Below are 22,103 nucleotides of genomic sequence, written 5' to 3'. Positions count from 1 at the left end.
ATACGAACACGTAATATAGTTTCATGTTCGATTTTGTGAGACGTACATGTGATGTAAATTATGGAAAAACATTAATTTGTATATCAAAATTACTATTACAAATTGATTTATATTATTTTTGTATTAAAAATATAAATATCACCAAGAAAATTTTGGAAAAAGTTTGACGAGCGAATTGATAGATAAAAGTAAAAGATAATTGTGAATGTATGTATATACGTACATATATACGAACATTATTTATTTATTTATGATTATACAGAGAAGCAGCAGCGGAGTATTTTAAAAGTTCCTTTTTCCCTATTCTAGCGTTGTATTCCGTTGCCGTAGATCTCTCTTTCATGTAATTCTTCTAACCCTAGGCCTGCCTTTTCTGGATTCACTCGATTTATACCAGGGAACCCATAATTTGTTGTGTTTTTAATCGGTCGGAAAATCGAGGAAGAACTCGGAAGACTGTCGAAGGAGGAGTTCGAATCTTGGGAATCTGTCTTGACGGTTTGATTTTGTATGTTTTCGTGTAGATGAGATGCGTCGTGCTCGATTACTCGAACCCTGTTTTGGACATGGAATCTGTTGACTCATGAAGGTACCTACTTTTTTCATCTTTTCTTGTTCTGCCTGAATTATGCTGCTGAAATCGTGTACGGCTATTATTTGATCCCGATGATTCAGTAGTAGTCATAGTTGGAAGGTATGTTTTATCTTCAGTGCTTAATTTCCCGCAAGAATTAGGCAAAGATGTGAAGAAATGATGTACTTGTTAGTCTTTAGATTTGGTCTTTGTACGAACACACGGTTTTCTGATTTGGCCTTGACTGATATTTTCCTTGTTTAAATTTTTATTGGTTATCGGGGATCGATGAGAGAGGAATCTGCTTTCTTGTGATTTTGCTGTGCCTTTGCGTGTGTGATTATTTAGCTAGCGTAGACTTTTATATTTAGAAGTTCTTTTACAAGTACGATATTTCGGGTTGAAAACTTTAGCTTTTTCCGTGATTTTCTTTGGGATCTAAAACCACTTCAAGTTGGAAGTCTCAATATCTTTCATCCGTGCAGGTTCTTCTTTTTTGGTTCTAGAGTTTAAGTTCTTGTCTTGTAAAGATGGAGGACGCGGGCACCAAAATAGCCTCTCCTATAGTCATCCCTCAACCACATGCTGGAATATTTTACAACGTGCATCCAATGGCCAAGAAACGTGGTCCACCTTTTAACCCCGTTAATTTTGTTCACCAGAACCCTTCTGATAATTGGAATCCTATGTCCTGGGATTGGGATAGTACTAGGTTCATCGCCAAACGGTTACAATCTGATGGAATCTTGGTGGGAAGTGACCCTGGTATTCAACAAGACTTGCCAAGGAGTATGGACGTACAAAAAAGTGCTCAAAATGCTAAAAATCCTGACCGTACTGGAGAAGATGATGAAAATCTAATGTTGAAGCTAGGAGCTGGAGACGGAGTTGGCCCCAGTGGAAGCAGCGGTACTATGAATGTAGCGGAGCCACAATCTGTGTCAAGACCCAATAAGAGAGTAAGAGCCGGATCACCGAGTGGTGCTAATTATCCTAGGTGTCAAGTCGATAATTGTAAGGAAGACCTGTCTACTGCCAAGGACTATCACCGACGGCACAAAGTATGTGAGGTCCATAGCAAAGCCAGTAAGGCTTTGGTGGGGAAACAGATGCAAAGGTTTTGCCAGCAATGCAGCAGGTTGGTAATTCGACCTCATAGTTGAGCTAATTTTGTAGCATTCTGCAGGTTGATAATTTTGGTACTTTCTTTGTTTTGGGCATATTGAGTCAACATGATAATGGCTTCATTCCCTTTTATCAGGTTCCACCCCCTTTCAGAATTCGATGAGGGAAAGAGAAGCTGCAGACGCAGACTTGCTGGGCACAACAGGAGGAGGAGGAAAACTCAGCCAGATGATACCAATCAACGGCTGTTAATTCCTGACAACCACAACAACAATGTGAATTGTGATCTTGATATTGTCAGTTTATTGGCAGTTCTAGCTCGTGCACAAGGTAAAGAGGTATTTCATAAGAATACTAAGGCTTTAACGTCGTACGAATGATGCAGTTACAGCTAGGGAAGAGTTAAAAGTTTTTTTTCCTCTTGAAATCACGAGGAGTTCAAAGTAGAAAGAGTTCTGTGGACTTCTAATTATTCGCTGAGAAGCCTAGGACTAGAAATCTGATTTTTTTTACTTCTCTTGCACGTACAATTGACCTTTTGCTGAATTCTATTTCATGTAATATCAGGGAACATTGAGGACAGGATTGGGAAATTCTCACCAGTACCCAATAAGGATCAGCTCATACAAATTCTTAGTAAAATAAATTCACTTCCCTTGCCAGCTGAAGCAGCGACGACGTTGCCTGTTGCGAAAAGTAGCAACACAAGTGTTCATAACCTTTCATCCTCTGAAAATCAGAAACAAGTGATGGAAAATGCTTCTTCACCTTCAACCTTGGATTTGCTTGCTGTTCTTTCGGCAACTTCTGGAACTCCGTCATCTGATGCATTTGAAATTCAATCTCAGCCTAGCACTGAGGAAAGTGGTTCTGAGAAAAGTAAATCACCTTGTGTTGATCAAGCAGCACATGCCAATTTACGGAGAGGGCCTATTTTGGAAGTTCCCACCATGGGAGAAAGGAGTGGCACTAGTTACCATTACCCATTGGAAGATGTGGATTGCCATGTTCAAGAGACTCCAAGTTTGCCATTACAGCTATTTACCTTCTCACCAGAAGATGATAGTGGAAGGAAACTACAATCTGCTGGGAAAAACTGCTTTTCTTCTGGCAGTAGTAATCCTTCAGAAGGAAGGTCACCGATGTCGTCACCACCTATTGTACATGATTTGTTTCCAGTGCATACTTCTAAAGAAACAATAAAGCATGACAGTTTGCCTAGCAGAGCACATATGAAAGCATCCATGAGCAATGATTGCAATACATCTCTTCAGCTGTTTGGATGCTCAGTTAGGACTAATGAAAATGGTTCAATTCCAAGTTCTCCATACAATGCAGGATATTCATCTTCTTCTGGATCCGATCGTTCACCATCCAGATTGGTATCTGGTGTCCAGGTATTTCTTCTCTCTTTCTTTTTAACAAGATGTTCAAGTATTTCTGGATATATGTTCCGTCTCCTTTTAGCAACAACTTTAGTCATATTGTTGTTGTTTTCACTTTTCATGTATTCATATTTTTTATTCTTACAAGAGAAAACATGATTTCTTTGTTTTTTTTTTAACCAGGATCGAACTGGTCGAATAGTTTTCAAATTGTTTGACAAGGATCCAAGTCATTTGCCTGGCTCATTGCGATCTCAGGTTAGACTTTAAAGCTTAAGATTTAATATTTCTTAATTCATATTTGGTTTTGATGGTATACATTGCCTCTATCTCCAGATCTTCAATTGGCTGTCCACCAGCCCCTCAGAAATGGAAAGCTACATCAGGCCCGGTTGCATTGTTCTCTCAATCTATTTGTGCATGCCATCTTTTGATTGGGAACAAGTGAGTGTGTTTCCATGAAACTTCATTTTTCAATATTTTCCTTTGATTCACCATCTTTATCGACCCTGGTCTATTTGCAGTTTGAAATAAACCTTCTTCAGTATGTGAAATCTCTAGTCAGAGGTATTGATGTCGACTTTTGGGGAAATGGGAGATTTTTGATCCATACAGATAGACAGATGGCATCTCATAAAGACGGTAATATTCTTCTCTGTTGGGCTATTGTGAGCCAGTTAATGAAGGATTTGTTCTCTTGTCATCATCATTTTGTTTTTGTTTTTTGGAGTTTAGATAGATTATTTGCCTAGCTACATGTTTCAAGTACTCATGTTCCGTTTGTGCAAATAAACTTCAGGAAGTATACGACTCTGCAAATCTTGGAGAGGCTGGAGTACACCAGAGTTAATCTGGGTCTCACCTGTGGCAGTTGTTGGAGGACAAGAGACCTCTCTCCTATTTAGAGGAAGAAGGTTGACCGCTCCAGGCACAAAGTATGTGATTTTGTTGAGTTGGATGATTTATCTCATGCCTTGGGTATCTTTTCACCAAAAACTTTCTCTAATCATGGTGTAGGATATACTGCACACATCCAGCTGGATACAACGCAAGTTTGCTTCCAGCATTATCACACCAAGGCTCATCTACTGATGAACTTATTTTGGGTAGCTTAAAAGTTAATCTAGCAACACCGAATACACTTAGCCGCTGTTTCATTGAGGTACAAAATAGAATATTATCAATTTTGAAATAATTGGCTGAGTTCTGTATCATAATAGTTTCATAATTACAGGTTGAGAATAATATCAGAGGTACTAGTTTTCCGGTGATTATAGCAGATGACACCATTTGCCAAGAATTGAGACTTCTTGAACCTGAGATTGTTGGAAGTGCCGAAGTGCATGACAATGTCAATCACATTCGAAATAGAGATAGACCCATGTCCAGGGAAGAAGCCCTGCATTTCTTGAATGAACTTGGTTGGCTCTTCCAAAGAAAGCATAACTCTACTTTGCAGATGAGCCCAGAGTATAAGCTTTCTCGGTTGCAATTTCTTCTTATATTCTCTGTTGAGTGCGATTTTTGTGCTTTGGTCGAAACCCTCCTGGGGATTTTGGTAGAATTTAACCTGGGTAGAGAGAATTTAGCAAGAGGATCTCTAGAGATGCTAGTAGAATCTCACCTCTTGAACAAGGCTGTCGAAAGGAGGTGCCGCCGCATGGTTGATCTGCTAATTCATTACTCTGTTTTTGATTCTACCGATAGTTCCGAAATGTTTGTTTTTGTACCCAATATGGCGGGACCTGGTGGTGTCACGCCTTTACATTTGGCTGCTTGCACATCGTCAGCCGATGACATCGTTGATGCTCTTACAAGTGATCCGAAAGAGGTATTTCAGTTTTATTCAACAACTTATATGATTCATGTGCTTTTATCATTATGAAAAATGCCTTTTGATTGTTCACCATTTTAATATTTCTCCTCCTGCTTTAATTGTTTGGTCATGGATAGAATTATGTAATTCAGTGACTTCCTTAACATTTTGATGAAGTGTGCCGACCTTTCTCCATGGTCTTTTTTGTGCAGATTGGATTGCATTGCTGGAATTCGCTTCTTGACTCAAATGGACTTTCTCCTTATGCACATGCCTTGATGCGGAATAATAACTCCTACAATTCTCTTGTTGCACGGAAATATGCAGAAAGAAAAATGGGTCAAGTCTCGATATCAATTGATAACGAAATTGTTCCATTCCATTTGGAGGTAAATAAGGACAAGACGATTGTCTCGAACCTCAATCAGGGTCAAAGATCTTGTTCCAAATGTGCACTTGTTGCTGGATACGGTAAAAGGTTTCCAAAATCACAAGGGTTGCTTCAACCTCCCTTTATCCATTCATTGCTTGTTGTTGCCGCCGTATGCGTTTGTGTCTGTGTGTTCCTGAGAGTTCTCCCGTATCTCAGTTCTGTTGCCCCATTTGCCTGGGAGAACTTGGACTATGGTGCAATATAGTTTTATGAGAATATTTTGCTCGAGCGCAAATTTTAGTAACAAATCAAAGGCTCCAGTGTTATTATGGGAGAAGAGAACAATATCTTTCACGCAATTCGTCACGCAGGAAACTGTAACTTGGAGTTTCAAGTCTGATTGATCTTTATGTAGAGTAGCTTGAATCTCAGAGGGATGGTTGGACCTCGATCTCGTAACAATAACTTATTTAAGATAAATACACAAGCTTAACGCATCAAAAGCTGAAGATTTAGTTTCCGGGGCCGAAACAACCTTGAAGCTTGTGTTCACGCAGGTAAGTGACTCTAGTATACCCCTGTATCAACTGAACACTAAGTAACTACGAAGTGTTTTTGTGTCTGTAAAAAGAAGTATCAGGCTTTGAAATTTACATTATTAGGTTGTTTAAGTGATATATATACTTGTATGTCTTGGTTATTTTTTCCTTTGCCTCATTTCATTAATTGGTGAGGCGTTATATATTTTGGGAAAATATTGTGAACTATTATCAGTTGTTTTTGGCGTGTTTGAGTGATCAATAAATCTATTATTTCGACAAAGCCACGTGCTCGCACGTGAAAGTATGAATGATTGATGAAGGAGACAATTATTGAGTTTGAAAATATAGGAGTATTATGTAATCTGTCGGAAGAGTGTCTGAAAGTTTGTTTTACGGAAGGGACTACATTACGACATAAACCTAAAAGACAAAATTCACACCAAGGAGTTGATGAAATGACATCTCAAGAATACATATGTATGCAAGTGATCATGCCCGAGACGCCCGTGGATCAAAAGTTTGCATCCTTGCGAGAATTATTGAACCTTGCTCTTACGTGGATTACAACTTGAATGGAATGAAGTAGCTCTATAACTTCTTGATGTGTGGCATCTGGAGATGAGGCGAAATAGTTCACGCAACATCTATGCGAAGAGCTTTACTTTTTTATATTGAAAGGAACCAAGATGCTAGAGTGGCTACGGAAATGTCGTTGAAACGTTTACCACTTGTTTTTTTTTTTAAAATGTACTAAAACTTTTTTTCCTTGAACACTTTCGATCAACTCACCAACTAATTATTTGAAAATCTAAAAAACACAATTCAGAAAATAAAATCGTAAATTTACAAACTAAATTTAACACTAAATTTTTTAAAATTAAGCATAAACTCTTAAATATCTTAAAACAATTCAAAAGCAAAAAAAACATAAAAATCATGAAAATAATCTTAATGCGGAAAACTAGCAAATGTCATCGGGCTATGTGCACATCGGTCCAACTAGTTCAACCATCAAGACCTCTATCATCAACAAAATCATGCTCACCTGCATCGATCACATCTAATCAGTCTATGAACTCAACAAACCTTAACCATGATAACAAAAATACATACATATTCACAAGCAACAGTGAAAGATATTTTTAATAAAATAGCTTTTCATGAACATGCACAACTTTAAACATTTTTTTTTTCCTTTCATCATAAACATTTAATTTTATCATATACGTATATGTTTTCCCTTTTTATTGAATTCAGATCGTTAATTCTGACTTTTGTATCAGCTGTAGTTCGATGGATCCATCTACGTATAACCATATTACCAGCGGCGGGGACATCATCGACACTCTCACCCGTCAACTGAGTCTTGATTTACATATTATCATATGATCGTATCAATCACAATCAAGTTACCTCCTTCAACCTTTTATTATTTTCATCACTTATAAAAATTCATGCATATATATCATTTTTCTTTTAAACAAAACATACAACACAATTTTTAGCATAATTGTTTTTCAACATAAAGTTTCATAAACTTTTAAAATAAAAATTTTAACATTCATTATAGTATTCGGGGCAATATCAGGACGTCTAACATTTTTCAGGTATAAAATGACCGTTTTGCCCCTTAAACCCTAAATTTCGCAATTTATACTTAGACCTTAAAACGACAACCCAAATATATCCAAACTTAACATAATACCTTAAAATACACTCATAAATATTTCTTAGACGTAAACTTACGCTATTCGACCAATTTCCCAACTCGTTTTACAACTTAAACATACGTATCATTTTTAATCCGAATCGACTCGAAACTTAACCAAAATTGAACCATGGCTTATTAACACCTAACCATACCCTATACAACCCAAATAAAGCCATTTAGAACCATTGAACAAGCATGGAACCTTGCTGTAAATTTTGCACTTATTTTTCGAAACCCTAGCTTGATCAAACCTTATGCCCTTTCGTTCGTAGCCCTTGACCGACCCAACCAGCTCTTATGAAACCTTCCTATGACCATGACCTAGCCCCTTACACCTACTTAGACCATCCCTAGCGAGCCATGCACGAGGACGTGCATGGTTCTCCATACAAACTCGCGGCCACGGCTAGGTTGTGTCCTAGCCATGCGCTTACTACTCCCAGCCCCTCCAGCGTTGTGTGGACCACTATGACTCGATTCTAGGACCCTCATTAGCCCTGCCTCTCGCCTGGAAAGTACCCCGCGTGGCCCCTTCTTTTTTTCCAACAAAAACGCAAGCCCTAGCCCTCTGAGCCCCCAAATCGAACAGCCCTCCTTCCTGAACCATACCAGGCCTACCTCCTCCCACCTAGGACCACAAGACCACCCTCTTAGGACTCCTTGACGTGCCCCAACAGCATCTCATGGCCTGCTCCTTCCTAGCCCTCAAATCGAAGCCCTAGCCTCCTTACAACCAAGTTTTTGTTCAGCCCTAGCCTTGCTTCAACCAGCCTTGAACCGTGGCCCTTAAAGACCCTTGAACACACTGAAATTCGTCTCTTATCATGACCCTACCATGACAGCCCTTTATGCATCATAAACATGAAGATTTGTACAAAAACCAATGATTTTCTAGGTATATGCCATAAAAACGAAATAATTGAAAGAGCATCACATTTTTCATGCATAAATGTATTAACATATAATATGGTATGAACGATGAGTGAAGGAATATTAAGACGTTCCTTTGTGTATTTTGTGAACGAAAACGATTTGCGATGCGAATAACATTGGGGGCAAGAGACGAGACTTGCTGTGTTTTTCCTTAAAAATCACGTGAGAGCCCTTTCAATTTGGTGTGTGTGTGCGTGTGCTGATGGAGAAAGCGTCCTAGTGTTCCTAGGTGAAGGGTGCGTGAGTTGTGTGTGTCTTGTTTAGGGTTTCCAACTCAATTTTTAGTATAAAATACCATGGAAAAGGTTTAGGCTAATAATCTATGAATAATAAGCCCATTAGGTCCATAAGATAGTAGGTAAAATATTTTATTTAGGAAAATTTTCGAAAATATTAACTAAGCCTCCAAAGAGTCCTTGTTTTCGTAAAAAATCGATTACTGGTTCAAATACGATTCGGCGCTTAAAAACACCTCAAAAAGCACCATTTTCGAAAAGACTATTATATACCATATATTAAATAATTAAAAATAATCATTTAATAAAAGTATTTTCCCTTTACGGTCTCCGATCTCCGTTCCTCGATCGCGTCTCTAATAACTTTTGAAACACAGTTTCATACATTCTAGTAGAAAATCACATTTTAACCATGTAAATATGCCTACCATATTCAATAAATGAAATTAAAATAATTTAATTGAGTATTTTTCATTTTTCATATATTTGCTTGCAGTTGGATTACGTCGTCACGTTTTGTACCTTATAGTGAAAGTTTTTCTCATGATGTGTCACCCAAAGACGACGCGTAAAATCAAGTCATCATTCGATCGACGAGCCTTTGTCCAAATGGAAATAAAACTAGGATGGCTTGGAGTGGCTCGACGATGTGATGTACGCACGGATGAGGCATAATTGCCTTGTCGGCATCCACATCGTATGACACCGTTGACGATGGCAATTATTATTTTTGTACATAAAACTCAACAAAGTACAAGTCATAAGTTGCTTCACTGGATATTTACTCTAACATTACATCCAATATTTTTGGATATGATGTTCAAGAGATAGTTTATATGCATTATTTAAACTCGTAATTTCTATTATAATACCATGTTAGAAACAAAATAATACTTTGTTTTGTAAAAAAAAACTAAATGACATCTATAATTTTGTAGGAAATATATAAAATTTGAAGGCAAAATTATTGTTTTTTCAAACTTCGCAGCTAGCGGAGCCAAGCAACCTCTGACTGTCATGTCGGCTATCTGCCCCGTCTTCAAAGCTACAAGTTGGCATTTGAGTCGGAAAGGGAAAAATTGACTTTTTGAAATAATTTATAGAAACCCAGTATTTACAAATGAGTCAGGTCCAAATTCCAATTTTAAAATAGTATCACAGCTCGATTTTCACCGTTATGTGTTGGACGGCCTATAATTAGGTCACTCATTCTGCCCATAATTGAGTCATTTGTAAACTCTACACTCCATATGTTCATTCCTGGGCGTGAGAGGGGTGTGTTGATTGTCTCACATCGGTTGGATAAATAACCTGGGAGTTGTATATATTGGCTTGGACAATCCTCCCGCCTTGAACTAGCATTTGGGGTTGAGTTAGGTACAAGTTTCAATCTTAACAATTTATATTAAAAGAATTTAATCATCTTGATTAGTTTGGTTATGTTCGTGCTTGAGTCTTTATTTTTCTTTTTTCTATCAATTTTTTAATTCATAATTATTATTTTTTAGAATTATATTTTTTATTTTCATTTAAATATAAACTAAATAAATTATAAAAAAATATCGCAACGATACAATAATATATAATAATACATTGTATGTATATATGACGGTGTGTGTGTGGAACCAAAGAGATAAAGCACCGTTGGTTATTCCTATTCTTCCACAATCATCGAGAGAGAGAGGAAACCAACAAAAAGGTATGGGTCAAAGGCTTTAGAAGAATTGGCGAAAGGTGTCAATTACTGAGAGACTGCTGTCGGCAATGAGGAAAGACGGAACACCGCCTTCCGCCACGTCTTATCCCATCGGAAAACTCTTCCTGTGCTTCGAGACCAAGCCCCTTCTCGCCACATTCCTAGCTCTCACACTTGTCTTGCTCCTTCTCAACCTTCAGCCTTACTACGAGAATCTACTCTCCCCGCCTGCTCGATGCTCCGTTACCCAGCCTTCGATGCCTATCAGGTCCACTGCTGCTGTTCCTCTGGGGAACAAGAAGCTGATGAGGGCCCCCGCCGATCTCAACAAGCGTACGTTCCAAGCCTATGGAAACGCGGCGGCTCTCTTTGTTCAGATGGGTGCATACCGCGGCGGATCCCGCACATTTTCGGTGGTGGGTCTGGCTTCGAAACCTATCCATGTCTACGGTCGGCCGTGGTACAAGTGTGAGTGGATCCCTGACAATGGAAACGCTTCCGTCAGGGCCAAGGCTTTCAAGATTCTCCCCGACTGGGGATACGGCCGCGTGTACACCGTCGTTGTAGTGAACTGCACCTTCGAGTCCAACCCAAACGCCGACAACACCGGAGGGAAGCTGATGCTCTATGCTTACTACACCAGCTCCCCCCGTAGATACGAGAAGTTCACGGCCTTGGAAGAAGCTCCGGGAGCTTACGACGAGTCCAAGTACCAACCGCCGTACAAGTACGAATACCTTTACTGCGGTTCATCCTTGTACGGGAACCTGAGCGCGCCCAGAGTCAGGGAGTGGATGGCTTATCACGCTTGGCTCTTCGGGGCCAGCTCGCACTTCGTATTCCACGACGCCGGCGGAGTGTCGGCGGAGGTCAGGGCGGTACTGGAGCCATGGATCCGAGCTGGGAGGGTGACGCTGCAGGATATCAGGGCACAAGCCGAGTACGATGGGTACTATTACAACCAGTTCTTGGTGGTGAACGATTGCCTCCACCGGTACCGATACGCCGCCAATTGGACATTCTATTTCGACGTCGATGAGTATATTTATCTTCCCAACGGCTAACACATTGGAATCTGTGATGCAAGAATTATCAAACACCACCCAGTTCACCATCGAGCAAAACGCCATGTCCAGTGTCCTCTGCTTGAATGATTCCTCCACTCAAGCAGATTACTCCAGGTACGGTGACCAACTAACTGCGCAAATTGGAATCCACTCATTTTAGTTTTATAATATAATTCCCATACTTAAACTTACTGGTTTCAAATCTTTTCCTTAATTTCTCCAACATTTCCACAAAAATTATGTTTGTAATATACATTTATCGATTCACGGTGAAGCTAGCTAGGACTGAGATAGGGATATGGGACATGATTATTTTACCTATTTTGGCAATAATTTTTTCGAAAAATGCTGCTTTTAGTGATGATAACTGGAATTGGAGCTACCGTGCGTATGAATCTACTGGCATTTGAGAATGGTCCCTTTTTGTCGTGTCAATGCATTGGCATTTGCCTTTTCTTTGGTAGCCGTTGGTTCTTATTATTATATTCATTTGTTATGCTGTCATTCTTGCCATCTGGCTAAATAAAGCTAATCATCGTAATTATTTTAATTAAATTTGTTGTTAGTTTCGAAAAATGTCATCTAATTGATCAAATTATTTTTTTCGCCACTATTATTTGGGACTAAATTAAGAGAAGGTCTCTTGTGACATGGATATTTATCTATGAGACGGTCTCACATGTCATATTTTGTGAAACAGATCTCTTATTTGGGTCATCCATTATTTTGAATATCGGTAGAGTGACCCAGGTATCTTGGGACACGGTCTTACGAATATTTATATGTGAGAGTGACCCAGGTATCTTGTGACACGGTCTTACGAATATTTATATGTGAGACGGGTCAACTCTACCGATATTCACAATAAAAAGTAATATTTTTTCATGGATGACTCAAATAAAAGAACTGTTTCACAAAATACGATCCGTGAGACCTTCTCACTCAGGTTTTTGCCCTAAATTAAATGCCACGGTATTCTTCTGCGATGTTTTATTTGTGTTGGTCATTGTTATATGATAAGGCAATGGGGTTTTGAGAAGCTGGTGTTCAGAGACTCCCGGACCAGAATGAGACGTGATCGCAAATACGCGGTACAAGCCAAGAACGCTTTCGCGGCGGGTGTGCACATGTCCGCGAACGTGGTCGGCGCTACACGACACAACTTGGAGGCCAAAATAAGATACTATCACTACCACAACTCGATCACCGTGAATGAGGAACTATGCCGGAATATCCTCCCCATCACAGCCCAGAGCACGACGACTTGGGTGGAGAAGATCCCGTATGTATATGATGATAATATGAGATCGCTGGTTCCTCTAATCAAAGAATTCGAGAGAAACACCATTGGAGGAGGATGAGGTCTTGCTTCTTCCCAATCACTCCCACATTCCCATTCTTGAAATTTGTTCATGGCTTTATATGATTACTTCCATGTATAAAAAGGTATGGTGCGATGTATATTTTTAGAACCAAAACCTAGAATTCTCTTTTTACATACGAACACATTGTTTTGACCAAATCTAATCATACCTTCTGCCTTCTTTCGACGACCTTGGTGAGTTCAGGACATTACTCTTATGGTAACCGGCGTCGTTTCTAGTTTGTCGCATCATTTCGGTGCCATGTGTCTCTGATTATGGAGATAATTAAAAAAATTATATAATATGATTCATGCTATTGAAATAAAAAAGTTGAATATTGAGAGCGGGAATGATGATGGAGACTAATGCCGGTGATACGTTTGGGCATTGGGAGTTGGTATGATTTATGAGAAATAATTAATTCGGTGGGAGAGCGATACGCGTGCATGGATTTGGTAACTGGTGCCGGTTGTCCGAATGGCTGTCAACCACAGGGGTGGGTGAGCTACAACACTCTCCATATATCATAATAATGTCGACGTGAAATTAGTTAGTATAAGTGGATATAAAAAATAAAGATCGAAGTAGTTTTTTTTTTTAAAATAAAAAAATTTTCTTTTAGTTAGCTTAGTGTAAATAATTAGCTCAGTTAAAGAAATGTAAAATTTAAAACAAAAATGAACACACAAAATTTCAAGATGGTTCGATCTAATCATCAAGTAAATCTATTAAATTTCAATATTGTTACAATGAAACAAAGATTTATTCAAATAAAATGATCTATATTTCCAATGGTATCTCTACGATGAACACATTCAACTTATTTCACTTGGAGAATGTCACCACGCACGTCTTCAACACCGCTTCAATCAAACTTCTTTCGATGAAATGTAGATTGTTCTCTCTCGAGAACGGATCACAACGTTTTGAATGTGTGTGCACCACTAACAATTGAAACTCTCAAAATCAGAATGTTCTAAGTGGTGTTTGTCAGAACATTGTCGTCACAGTTGTCACGTCATAAAATGATCAGTATGGTTTTTTCTTCATCAAAAGTCTCACACTCCAATTGATACTTTATCAGGATTATATAGACATTGTTTATGCTTGTATATGCACAAAATCTTGTCATAAATATTCAACGATGAAAGCTCGACGCACATGATCACTCTTGACAATCTTATATCATATCGGTGTGAACACGATAAATTTCTAGTTTAACACAATAGCATGAACACTGCCACTCACTTTGCCATCGGAACTATATTGGTGGGAGCTATATTGATAGAATCTTGGATAGACTTTTCTTATTGAGATCATTAAATTTGGAACAATATTTTGATTGATTGTTTATTATACAAGCATTTCATATCAGTTTTGAAAAATTTAATAATCAGATAAAAATTCTCAAGAAACCATGTTTACAAACACAATAACTAACTCATATATTATGTTATATGTATTAAAAATGACAGAAGGGCGATAATATTTAATGGATGGCAGTATGTTCTTTATATTAAGTTTATATTATAATTGTTCTGTATAAATTTTCAAATTAAAACACAGATTTTAATTTTTTAACATAAAATTTACCTGATGAAGAGTTTATGTGATATGAGTATATCTCGAATAAGTAGTTTGGCTCAAATGCTACACGGGGCGAGTGACGAGCAAACGGTATTTGTCAAGGATTGATGAATTTAATTTAGAGAGAGAATGATTCGATGGATGGATTTCAAACGAATGACGTTAATTTTGGTTGTATTTGAACGATAACTTTAGAAATTGTATAACTTGAAATCGACTTGAATCTTGGTCATTCAACCAAGACTGAAATCCATAAATCTTAACATAACCTAAATTAATTGATCAGTAATAAGAATAAAATAATCTCTTTATTCCAAATTACATCGAAAGTAATTCTCCCGATCTGATATAAATAAAGCTAGGTAATTTAATAATTATTACCACCACATCCAATTAATAATTAATGAAAGTGGGCATGTTCTTTCATCATTGATGCCACAAGCATCATTCCAACTTTATTTCATTTTTTTTACTTTCTTTTATTTAATTTTTCTATATTTTAGAAGTGTCGGAAGATGCTTTGATTGATGAAGCTGTTATATATGCCAACAATGTATTTTCTTTTTAATTCCTTTAGATTTGTTAGTGCCAATAAACATACTCTGACTACAATAATCACGGGCAGAAAAGTTGTTCTTGAACCAGCGTAATATATTTTTTTAGATGATATTCACTGAAAATTTAGGATCTGATTCCAGTAGGTGACGTTAGTCCAGCTCAGGCTTTAACTTGACTCTAAGCCTGAAATCACGAAGAAAACCATTAGAAAGGGGACGGGAGGATGTCCCGGCGTAGTCCCTTCGATGCTCAAGTCATAGACTGAAGAAATAAGAGGAGAGCATCTAAGGATGCTGCTGAAAAACAACATATATTGAATCTATAGTTAAACTCTTAAACCTGATATTTATAGGAAAATATCTGGGTCGGGATGAACTTTCCACCTTAGCTGAGGATGGACCAGGGGTCCCCAATTTAGTTTGGGCCTAACCCTAGTGGGACCATCCATGTGGTATCATCAGAGATGAGTTTTCCACCTTAGCTGAGGATGGATCAGAGGTTTCCTAATCTGGTTTGGGCCTAATCCTAGTGGGGGTCTATACATTAGGTATCATTTAACATGGACGTAACCCGAAAAATATCAAAACAAGCATCGTTAGTTGTCGATCTGACACCAATATCTAAGCTTTCGATGACGTTTTGAGTTCGAGACTCAATCAACTCAACACGAAAAAAATTTTAGGAAATAATTGTAATAAAAACTACAATAATCATAAAAGCTTTATCGAGGGGAACCATGTTATCCTGCAGGCCGAAGAGTAATAAATGTTGGGAGATTATTCAGTGACGAGGCCAGATTTGGACACTGGGAGATGATTGTACAACTCCAAATCATATAAAATTTCTTTACTTTAAAACGAGGTTATATTTTATCATTTTCATGAGCGAACAAGCTTTTTTTTGGTTAATAAATCAAGAATTTCATTTCAGTGGTACAACTACGAGCATAAAAAAGAATCCGTAAATTTCGTTAAGATATACTATTATTTATGTAAAAAAAATCTTTAAATTTTTCGTGATTTTTCGTTGAGCGTCGAAATAGCTTTGCCTAGTCGCGTCCACCACGGCCATCTAATGAAATTTATGGACGATTTGGTTTTACTTGTGGAACGTGGGAGGTTTTATAATTTCATATTTTTTCGCTTAATAGTGGGATATGAAATTTAATGCCACATTTTAGATCATGCAAAGTTGTATCCACGGTTAGAAAAAGCGCGACAATAATTTTATATTTTTTTAAAGACAAAAACTTGGGTGAAACAGTCTCACGGGTCGTATTTTTTTAAACGAATCTCTTATTTGGGTTATCCATGAAAAAGTATTACTTTATATGCTAAGAGTATTACTTTTTATTGTCGGTAGGATTGACTTGTCTCATAGATAAAGATTCGTAAGATCGTCTCACAAAAGACCTACTCTTTTTAAAAAAAGATTGTTGGATATATATTTCAATCAATTTGTAGCAAACAGATTCTGATGAATTAATTTTTTTGAGATGGTTTTTTGCAGCAAGTGGACGTTGTTATGTAGTAAACATTTTTTAAAAAAATTCTTTTGGTGATTCTGATGAATTATTTAATTTATTTGTGAAAATATAACTTATAAATATTATTTAAACCAACCAACGAGTTTCTGAGTTAATTATATATATATATATATATATATATATATATTAATTTAGAACCGAAATTTGATAATTAATTTACACCTTATCATTTCATTTGCACGTGTTTGACGAATAGTTGCAAATTTTGGGGTATCCATGCTTGGTACGTATATAGGTCCATGTATTGCAAGGTTTAAATAAAGCAGTCCAACTTGTTTTGATAATGACTCAACTCAATTAATGTTTTTTTATGTGCTCTAAAGTCTAATCCCTTTGTTTTATTATATTCATTTTTGGAAAATAGTCAATTTAAAATTATTTAAGTTTGTTGAAAAATATATTTAAAATGTGAGTATTGAATATTTGAATGTTGAATATTTGAATGTTGAAAATAAGAGTTGTAAATATTGAAAATTAGTGTGTGATGATGTAGGTAATGATGTATTTTATTTTTGGATTATTTGTAAAGATTTCCTATAAATAGATCTCTCATTTGTGAAGAAAATCACAATTGAGTAGAGAGAAAAATATTATAAAGTGTGTAGTTTGGTAAATTTTGAGAGTTTGAGATTTTTACTTTTTACCATAAATTTTTACTTTTTCACAACACGTTATCAGCACGAAGCTTTAAAAGTCCTACATACTTTTCCAAGCTCCAAACAGAAGAAAAAGGTAACAAAAATAATTATATTTATTTTACTGTTATTTATTTATTGTGTATTTATTTAATATACAATATAATGTTATTATTAGAAATAATAAAACTTAATTTTTCATAAACTTGTTATAAATCCTGGGAGGATGTTAAGACGACATCCCACACTCCCGGTAAGGGATACGACAAGTATAAAAGCCTATAAGGTTTTTAAACAAAATAAATTATGACACTCATTATAATATTATGATATGATATACATAATTATTTAAACATGTCTAATATTATATATATCATATTATTACCATAAAATTATACAAATACATACCTTTATTTTTTTGTACCCCAACGGTCATAAATGGTAAAAAACGGCTAGTTTTTGCCCTATAAATATGATCTCACAAACACATTCCATCACTCCAACTTTCTCTTCTTCTCTAAAAATTATTCATCATCAAATTTTTCGAAGAAAAAAGAAGATGGCTTTCTCAAGGATATTTTTAATTATTTTGGTTATCATACTCACGAGTCTTTTATTTATCGGAGAATATCCTCCTCGTGCGTTTTCTTTATTTTTACAAATACTTGTACTTGTTGTTTATCCGTTACTTTGTATTGCAATAATTATTAACTAATAAAATGCATCGTAATTTTTTAGTACCACCATGTCAAATTTAACAAAGCTCGAATTTGTTGCGCTCGACATCACGGGAAAGAATTATATGCCATGGACTCTAGATGTAGAAATGCATCTTGAGTCATTGGGTCTAAGCGAGACCATTAAAGAAAATGGCATATGCACGTCACAAGAAAAGGCAAGAGTCATGATATTTTTGCGTCGACATCTCGACGATGGATTGAAATGTGAATATCTGACTGAAAAAAATCCCATGGCTTTGTGGAAGGGATTAAAAGAAAGATTCGAACATATAAGAGAAGTTATACTTCCGACCGCCCGGAATGAATGGAATACATTGAGATTCCAAGACTTTAAAAAAGTCAGTGATTACAATTCGGCGATGTATAGAATAATCTCGCAATTAAAATTTTGTGGACATGAGGTCACAGAATCTGAGATGCTTGAAAAAAACATTTTCCACGTTTCATGCATCAAATATTACTCTACAGCAACAATATAGAGTACGTGGATTCGCGAGATATTCTGAACTCATCGCCTGTCTTCTTGTGGCGGAAAAAAACAACGAGCTATTAATGAGAAATCATCAGTCCCGACCCACTGGATCAACAGCATTTCCAGAAGTAAATGCTGTAAGTAAAAATGAATTTAAACCTGGAAACCAAAATCAAATTCAAAGACAAGGTTTTGGTCGAGGTCGAGGTCGAGGTCGTGGACGTGGACGTGGACGTGGAATTGGCCGTGGTCGTGGTCAAGGCCGTGGTTTTGAAAATAATCGAGATAGTTATTTTTATAACTCATCTCAAAAGAACGTCCCAAACCATCCACAGAAAAGGCATCATGAGAATACAAGTGTTAATGAGAAGCACTCAAAAAGATATGAAAGTTCTTGTTACAGATGTGGTACTCCAGGACATTGGTCCAAAGTTTGTCGAGCCCCTGAGCACCTTTGTAAACTTTATAAAGAATCATTAAAGGGGAAAGAAAAGGAGACCAACTTCACTGAACGCAGTGACCGTTTGAGTGATTCAACTCATTTTGATGCTGGTGATTTTATGAATGATTTCTCTGGAAATGATCAATATGTTGGTGGGATAGAAATGAACAATATTGATGCTGCAGATTTTCTCAACGATTTCTCTGAAAATGAACAATATAATAGTAGAATATAAATGTACAATAATCTATTTTTCATAGAATAATGTTTTATTGTATAATTATGATTTGTGTTATATTTAAATATATATTGCAAGTAATTTATTTCATTGCATATTTTTTTTGAAGTTCAAATATGGAAAATGCTATGAGCAAAGCTGAAGTTTGCATACCCGATAGTGGTACAACGCACACTATCCTCCGAGATAAAAGATATTTCTTGGAACTAAAACCAACAAAAACAACGGTGAATACAATATCAGGTCCTGTAGACTTGATTAAAGGATGTGGTAAAGCACAATTTTTGTTACCTAATGGTACAAAATTTTTGATCAATGATGCTTTATATTCACCACAATCGAAAAGAAATTTGTTGAGTTTTAATGATATATATTCCCATGGGTATGATACTCAAACAATGAATGAAGGGAATGAGAAATATATGTGTCTTATCACAAATAAATCAGGAAAGAAATATGTGATTGAAAAACTACCAATGCTCCCTACTGGATTGCATTATACACATATAAGTCCCATTGAATCAAACATGGTAGTTGATAATTCTTCGATATTAACCAATTGGCATGATCGATTGGGACATCCTGGTTCAACAATGATGCGAAGAATTATAGAAAATACACATGGTCATCCACTGAAAGACCAGAAGATCTTTCAGAATAATAAGTTTCAATGTAAAGCATGTTCTCTTGGAAAACTTATTATAAGACCATCACCAGTCAAAATTCAAACTGAATCACCAATGTTTCTTGAACGTATTCAGGGTGATATTTGTGGACCAATCCATCCACCATGTGGACCATTCAGATACTTTATGGTATTGATTGATGCCTCCAGCAGATGGTCACATGTATGTTTATTATCAACTCGAAATGTTGCATTTGCAAGATTACTTGCTCAAATAATAAAATTGAGGAATCAATTTCCCGATTATACAATCAAGAAAATTAGACTTGATAATGCTGGTGAATTTACTTCCCAAACTTTCAATGATTATTGTATGTCTATGGGAATCATTGTTGAGCATCCTGTTGCTCATGTACATACACAGAATGGATTGGCTGAATCATTGATTAAACGTCTGCAAATGATTGCTAGACCAATGATTATGAAAACAAAGCTCCCTATTTCTATATGGGGACATGCAATTTTACACGCTGCTTCATTAATTCGCATCAGACCAAGTGCATATCATAAACACTCCCCATTGCAGCTTGCATTTGGTAAAGAACCAGACATTTCTCATCTGAAATTTTTGGATGTATGGTGTATGTGCCTATTGCACCACCGCAACGAAAGAAAATGGGACCTCAAAGAAAGGTTGGAATTTATATTGGTTATGATAGTCCATCAATCATTCGATATCTTGAACCTCAGACAGGCGACGTGTTCACAGCACGTTTTGCTGATTGTCATTTTAATGAGGAAATCTTCCCAATGTTAGGGGGAGAACAGAAACATACCGAAAAAGAAATTACATGGTATGTATCATCATTGTTACATCTGGATCCAAGAACAAAACAATGTGAAAAAGATGTACAACAAATTGTACACTTGCAAAGAATAGCAAATCAAATACCAGATGCATTTGCAGACACAAAAGGGGTAACTAAATCATATATACATGCTGCAAATGCCCCTGCTCGAATTGAAATTCCAAAGAAACAAATGGAAGATACTCATGATGTCATTAAACGCCTGAAGCGTGGAAGGCCAGTCGGTTCCAAGGATAAAAATCCTCGAAAAAGAAAATTCATAGAGAAACACGATGATCACAAAATAAAGAATGACGTTTCTGAAGAAACACATGATGATCACAAAATAGAGAATGGTGTTCCTGAAGAAACACATGATGATGAAAATGTTCTGTCAGAACCACAAACTGACGAGAATCATGAAATCTCTATCAATTATATTAATACTGGAAAAATATGGAACCGAAAAGATATAGATGAAATTGATGATATATTTCTTATAATGTGGCAATCGACATCATAAATGATAACGAAGATCATGAACCAAAATCTTTTGGTGAATGTAAAAATCGGCAGGATTGGATAAAATGGAAAGATGCCATCCAGGTTGAATTAAATTCGCTAAATAAACGTAATGTTTTTGGACCTATAGTCCTTACACCTGAAGGTGTAAAACCTGGTGGATACAAATGGGTTTTTATTCGAAAGCGAAATGAGAAAAATGAAATAGTAAGATATAAAGCTCGACTTGTTGCACAAGGTTTTTCTCAAAGGCCTGGAATTGATTATGAAGAAACGTATTCTCCTGTGATGGATGCAATTACGTTTCGGTATTTGATTAGCTTGGCGGTATCTGAAAATTTAGAAATGCGTCTTATGGATGTTGTTACAGCTTACTTATATGGATCACTTGATAGTAATATATATATGAAAATCCCTGAAGGATTTAAGATGCCTGAAGCACAAAGTTCAAAACCCAGGGAATGTTATTCTGTGAAATTACAAAGATCATTATATGGGTTAAAGCAATCAGGTCGAATGTGGTATAATCGACTAAGTGATCACTTGATGAAAAAGGGATATGTAAATAATTCAATATGCCCTTGTGTTTTCATTAAGAAAACAACATCCGGATGCGTAATTATTGCTGTATATGTTGATGATTTAAACATCATTGGAACGAATAAAGAAATTCAAGAAGTTGTGTCATACTTGAAGGAAGAATTTGAAATGAAGGATCTTGGAAAAACCAAGTATTGTCTGGGTTTACAAATTGAACAAAAAGAATGTGGAATGTTTGTTCACCAGACAAATTATACAGAAAAGATCCTTAAACGTTTTAATATGGATAAAGCAAATCCTTTAAGTACTCCAATGGTTGTTAGATCATTAAACATAGAAAAGGATCCATTCCGTCCATGTGAAGATGATGAAGATATTCTTGGTCCAGAAGTACCATATCTAAGTGCCATCGGTGCCCTTATGTACCTTACAAATTGTACAAGGCCTGATATATCTTTTGCCGTGAATCTGTTGGCAAGATTTAGCACATATCCAACAAAGAGACACTGGAACGGAATTAAACATATA

At 36.5% G+C, this 22,103-nt stretch overlaps 2 protein-coding genes across 2 annotated transcripts; both read left to right on the top strand.

Annotated features, from left to right (window-relative positions):
• The first annotated feature begins 266 nt into the window (after positions 1–266).
• On the top strand, positions 267–6,095 carry LOC142551360 (squamosa promoter-binding-like protein 16). The gene is made up of 11 exons (XM_075660560.1): positions 267–589; positions 1,060–1,712; positions 1,836–2,029; positions 2,267–3,096; positions 3,268–3,342; positions 3,421–3,528; positions 3,609–3,726; positions 3,884–4,019; positions 4,102–4,246; positions 4,319–4,915; positions 5,113–6,095. Exons 2-11 carry the CDS (start codon positions 1,105–1,107, stop codon positions 5,536–5,538), a joined length of 3,237 nt encoding a protein of 1,078 aa, XP_075516675.1. The 5' UTR covers positions 267–589; positions 1,060–1,104; the 3' UTR covers positions 5,539–6,095.
• A 4,213-nt stretch (positions 6,096–10,308) lies between these two features.
• LOC142551359 (galactan beta-1,4-galactosyltransferase GALS1-like) lies at positions 10,309–12,936 on the top strand. Its single transcript, XM_075660559.1, is given in 3 exon segments — positions 10,309–11,452; positions 11,454–11,572; positions 12,480–12,936. Coding segments are annotated over 3 exon segments (1,452 nt in total). The 5' UTR covers positions 10,309–10,459; the 3' UTR covers positions 12,820–12,936.
• The last annotated feature ends 9,167 nt before the right edge of the window (positions 12,937–22,103 follow it).

The sequence above is a fragment of the Primulina tabacum genome, chromosome 7, assembly GCF_025594145.1.
Source record: "Primulina tabacum isolate GXHZ01 chromosome 7, ASM2559414v2, whole genome shotgun sequence".
NCBI classification, from domain to species: Eukaryota; Viridiplantae; Streptophyta; class Magnoliopsida; order Lamiales; family Gesneriaceae; genus Primulina; species Primulina tabacum.
This window is presented reverse-complemented; position numbering and strand designations above follow the sequence as displayed.